General features: G+C 43.9%; 1 protein-coding gene across 3 annotated transcripts in view; it reads right to left on the bottom strand.

The window, feature by feature from the left end:
* The window catches only part of ETV6 (ets variant 6), a 288,421-nt gene that overhangs the window by 164,694 nt on the left and 118,247 nt on the right, over positions 1-5,480 (bottom strand). The window contains exons 1-2 of one of the 3 annotated variants that reach the window (XM_010858683.1): positions 2,201-2,356; positions 24-153 (exon numbers count right to left, since the gene is read on the bottom strand). In XM_010858683.1, coding sequence (XP_010856985.1) covers positions 24-153; positions 2,201-2,209 — 139 coding nt within the window. In that variant the 5' untranslated portion in view covers positions 2,210-2,356. Of the gene's footprint in view, positions 1-23; positions 154-2,200; positions 2,357-5,480 lie in introns of those variants that run through there. The other 2 variants (XM_010858681.1, XM_010858682.1) reach the window with 2 other exon arrangements.

Here is a 5,480-nt window from a genome sequence, read left to right as displayed (position 1 = left end):
ATCCAGGACTCAGGAACACTCACGCAGGTGCGCGGGCAGGCGGATCGAGTCTTCCTCCATCCTGAGCGCTCTGGGCACTGGCACATGAAGCGGCGTCGAGGAAGCGTAGCTGGGCACCGGGCTCTCGGGGGGTGTGTATGAAATTCGTTCCTGCTGTTAAAAAGAAGGGCAGAGAGAGGGGAAGGGGAGAAAAGACAATGAAAGCCTGGAACTGAGGGGTGACAGCCGCGAGGGGGTGGGTGGGGGCGTCTGGGTGCAGGTCACCTCTCAGAGGAGACCCCTCTCTGTGCAGTTGTCCTTTCAGATCACCAGCACTCGGGATTTATAACAAAATGCTGAAAAGCTTTAAGATAGGGCTTTTCCCGTGCACTGGGGTCAATAGGTGTTCATTTTTTTTTTTTTTCTTCTTTGTATTAGTGGTTTGTTCCAGTAAAGAGGGGAGGCAAGATGAAGGGGATGAAACAATATATCCCAAGAGAATGTCATTAAAGACTCCTCTCTCAAAAATTACTCTTCCCGGTCACATAATTTATGTCACCAATACATTAAAAACCATTTTTCTCTTCTCTGGCAATATCCCCAGCTTCTGATCAAAGTAGGATTCCATACTTATATCCAATGAGAGGTGAGCCCAAAGTGATAGCTTATAAGTTTGAGGTTTCAGTTAATAAATCTACAAGCAATATTTGTCTATCACCTACCTATCCCATTATACAACCATCACCACCAAAAACCTCCAGGGTTTCACTTTTTCCTTCATAGCTGCGAATTATCTGCCACATCAACCAGTTATCTCTTTGCTCCCCTCGTGCTCCATCTTAGAATCAATATTCCCTTTCCTTCTGAAGCATTTCAAGAGCTCATTCAAAGAATCCTCTGCATTTAAGGAAGTTCGGTTTAATTGAAGGTACTTACTCAACGGACAAGGAAAGGGGGAGGGGAAAGTCAGCACCTCCCCTGTTTAAATTCAAAAGGACAGTGTTTGTTACATCGATTAAAACAATGCGATGGGCTGGGAGGGATTAGTTTAAAGTTAAAATGTGGCAAATAATGGCAAGAAACTAACTATGCTGTTCACTGGGGAGAGTAGTGCAATTTGCATCTTAGATCTGTGTACCAACTGATTTCACTTGCAGTCCATACATAAACACAACTTCCGTTAGTTTCTGTGGTTTAACTGGGCAAAGTAAAGTGGGACACACACAGTCCAAAAATAAGTTGGGGGTGGGGATAGGGGAGATCGGCAAGATGCCATTGTGAAAACAAAAATCAAGAGCAAAAGAAAAATTACGGATTAAAATAAAGCCAAGGGGGTGTTTAGGTTTTACATTCTCTAACACTTTATACTCCATCAAATATGCAAAGGGAAGCGGGGGGTCCCCCAGCCCTGTAACCAAATTAAAGCTTCTCTTCTCATAACCTGGAAAGTTAGGCGGTTGTGGTAGGAAGTTTCGATTTTAAATGAATATATACATATTTTTGTAATTTCCGAATGGAATTGCTATACCTTCCCCGAGGCATCCTCAACTGGCAACTAGGGCCTTTGGAATATTTCTGCTTAAACACACATCCTAAAGTTTCCTGGTGAATTTCTTAATTCAGGGAAGACACATACACCCTAGATTTCATTTCTAGATTGACTGAGGTGTCCTGTGAAAGGTCACCCAGGGGCAAAACCTTCAACTTCACTTTTCTTGAACTTTACCAAACATCACACATATTCTGAGCAACTCTAACTTAGGGATAAGTTATATTTTCGGTGTTTGGTTTGGGGTTTTTGAGGTGAAAAAGGCAAAGACATAAACACACATATGGGAAACATATGAAATCTGTTGAGGGGTTTTTCAAGGTGAGATAGGTTTTTAAAATATTTTAAGTGGAGTCTGTTTTTTCTAGTTGAACAAATTCTTCATACACTTCAACCCTTGAATAACCCCTCACCCCACCCCAGTCCCAACATACGCCTTGATATCTTATCTACCGTTACTTTATTCCCAGAAATAGCTTTCTGTTTTGTTAGGGTTTTTGCAGAAGTGAAACTGTTGATGAAGAAAACCCTGTGCAACCAGAGACCTTTCAAATGGCAAGGCATGAGTACGAGAAGAAAAAAAGATGTCATTTCGTAAGACGGTGACTTTCTCTGGAAGACAAGATTCTATAACTAGTCTTCGTGAGTGAGAAGCCACCTCAGTCCCCTTACCATCTCCATCTAGGATGATGAGGAGGGAGAAACCCAGCTCTCCAAGCAGATTCTACATTATTTCTTGGGAAAATGTATCACCAGCCTGCTGAGAAAAAGAGTCAAGCCAGGTATCACCTTTAAAATGTATATATTCTGACTTGGTAAATTATCATGTTGTACCTTCTTTGGGGGCTTCCCTGGTGGCTCAGTGGTAAAGAATTCACCTGCAGTGCAGGAGACCTGTGTTCGATCCCTAGGTTGAGAAGATCCCCTAGAGAAGGGAATGGCAACCCACTCCAGTATTCTTGCCTGGAGAATACCATGGACAGAGGAGCATAGCAGGCTACAGTCCATGAGGTTGCAAGAGTCAGACACGACTTGGTGACTCAATGACAACAAGTTTCTTTTTACTATAATTTTCGGAGGCAGCCCCATGCGTGTTTACGTGTGTGTGGTTCCCTGTCTTTACTGCGACACTGAATGTCACACTTCAGGGCTTGCTCTGGGATTTCATGCCCTCCCCTCCACATCCAAACAATTCCAGAAGAAGACTACCTTGCTGTTTCATAAAAAGAAGGCCAGGTCTTCCCTGGTGGTTCAGCAGTAAAGAATCTGCTTGCCAATGCAGGAGACACAAATATGATCCCTGGTCCGGGAAGATCCCACATACCAAGGAGCAGCTAAGCCAGTGCACCACAACTCTTGAACCTGTGCTCCACAGCCCAGGAACCACAACTACAGAGCTCTCGAGCCACAGCCACTGAAGCCCCCACGCCCTTGAGCCTGTGCTCCACAGTAAGAGAAGCCACTGCAATGTGAAGCCTGCGTACTGAAACTAGAGAGTAGCCCCTGCTCGCTGCAACTAGAGAAATGTCCATGCTGCAACGAAGACCCAGCACAGTCAATAAATAAATAAAATTATTAAAAAAGAAGGCCAGAGACTAAGTATCATGGACCTTGAATGCTTCTCACTTCTGATACAGGTTTCCACTCAGCAATGTGGCAACACAGTAAGTCTGGGTTGGGAAGTTCTTGTTAAGAGATTTAATGAATAGGTTTGTCAGTAACAAAAGAAAGAATGGGTACCTTGACCCTGAGGGGGATAAGTAAAATGTGCTTCTAGGGCCTTGAGCAATTTGCTAGTGGCAGTAACACACCGACTGTGACCCTGGGTTCGGCGGCCAGGACAACACTCATCGGACCACGGAAAGGATGCTGTCCAGCCTATGCGTTCCGTTCCAAGGAGGACAAAACACTCACTTGGGCATCCCATACCACACACTTATCTCCTTTGTTTCTCTTTCTGTTCATCTCTAGGGTGACTGACGTGGTCTTCATTTTTAAATCTATTACTCCAGCAGTGCACTTACCATCTACCATGGCACATCAGCAGACTGTCAAAAGTTAGAAATACGAAACAAATACCAATATCTCTGATGGAGACATCCAAGCAGAGAGACGTAAAGAGACTAACATCCAATTCTCCAAATAAAGGAAACCTCTTCATTCTCAGAACTGCTTCTCTGGCCCAACCCCAAGGAAGGGACGGCAAGTACCCGTTTACGGTACATTCACCTCGAGAGCAAATTGTCAGTTGGATGAAAAGCAGAGGTGTTTTATTTTAACATTACAGAGGGGAATAACCATTTCCTCAGGAGGATTATAAGCACTGCTCTAATTAAATTAAAATGCTGCAGACGGTGATATTAATGCATTTAAGTGTTGGAGGGGGGTTCACCACTGGCGGAGGTCAATGATGTGACTAAAAATGCCGTGATGCGGTTACAGGATTGTTTAGATGCTGAAAAGGAAAACATGCTGCTCTCAAATGTGCAGACACAACCTATCAAACCAGCGGGCAGAACAAAAGGGAGCAATGCCATTTCTAAGGCCGACGGTAATACCTCAGGGGTGGGGGGTGGTTGAAGGAGTGGTGCCAAGCTCTGGAAAGAGAAAATAAAGCTAGAAATAGTTTTAGGCAAAGGATGAAATGTAAATGTTACTCACCATTATAGAAAGCTTAAATTTTTTTAAAAAATGGAATGTGGAGTTAGGGTTGCAGCAGGCATGCTACGGAAACCAAAGTGAGCTCCATCCATCCCTTTCCTCACTCCTCCCTGACTGCAAAGGATCACATGGTACCCATCTAATTCTGCTCGTTGCTTTAAGGCTTTATTTTATTAAAGTGTAGTTGACTTATAATGCTGTATTAATTCCTGCTATAAAGCAAAGTTACACACACACACACACACACACATGGGGCTTCCCTGGTGGCTCAGCAGTAAAGAATCTGCCTGCCAACTCAGGAGACACAGGTTCAATCTCTGGGTTGAAAAAATCCCCTGGAACAGGGGATCCACTATTCTTGCCTGGGAAATCCCATGGACAGAGGAGCCTGGCGGGCTACCATCCATGGGGTCACAAAAAATATCTGTCATGACTTAGCAACTACACACACATATATATACATATACACACACATGTATGTTTATATACACACATACTTATATACACATGTGTACGTATATATACACATATATGTATGTACACACATGTATGTGTATGTATACACATATACAAATATGTGTGTACACACACACATTTTTCATATTCTTTTCCATTATAGTTTATCACAGGATACTGAACATAGTTCCCTGTGCTATACAGTAGGATTCTGTCATTTATCCATTGTCTATATACTAGTTTGCATCTGCTAATCCCAAACTCCCAATCCATCCTTCCCATCCCCACCTTCCCCTTGGCAACCACAAGTCTGTTGCCATGACTGTGAGTCTATCACTTCAGTTCAGTTCAGTCGCTCAGTCATGTCCGACTCTTTTCGACCCCATGAATTGCAGCACGCCAGGCCTCCCTGTCCATCACCAACTCCCAGAGTTCACCCAAACTCATGTCCATCAAGTCAGTGATGCCATCCAGCCATCTCATCCTCTGTTGTCCCCTTCTCCTCCTGCTCCCAATCCCTCCCAGCATCAGTCTTTTCCAATGAGTCAAATTTTCGCATCGGTGGCCAAAGTATGGGAGTTTCAGCTTTAGCATCAGTCCTTCCAAAGAACACCCAGGACTGATCTCCTTTAGAATGGACTGGTTGGATCTCTTTGCAGTCCAAGGGATTCGCAAGAGTCTTCTCCAACACCACAGTTCAAAAGCATCAATTCTTCAGCACTCAGCTTTCTTCACAGTCTAACTCTCACATCCATACATGACCACAGGAAAAACCATAGCCTTGACTAGACGGACCTTTGTTGGCAAAGTAATGTCTCTGCTTTTCAATATGCTA

The sequence above is a fragment of the Bison bison genome, unplaced genomic scaffold (assembly GCF_000754665.1).
Source record: "Bison bison bison isolate TAMUID 2011002044 unplaced genomic scaffold, Bison_UMD1.0 scf7180017864390, whole genome shotgun sequence".
Classification (NCBI taxonomy): domain Eukaryota; kingdom Metazoa; phylum Chordata; class Mammalia; order Artiodactyla; family Bovidae; genus Bison; species Bison bison.
Note: the sequence above shows the minus strand (reverse complement) of the source record. Positions and strands in the feature narration are given on the sequence as shown.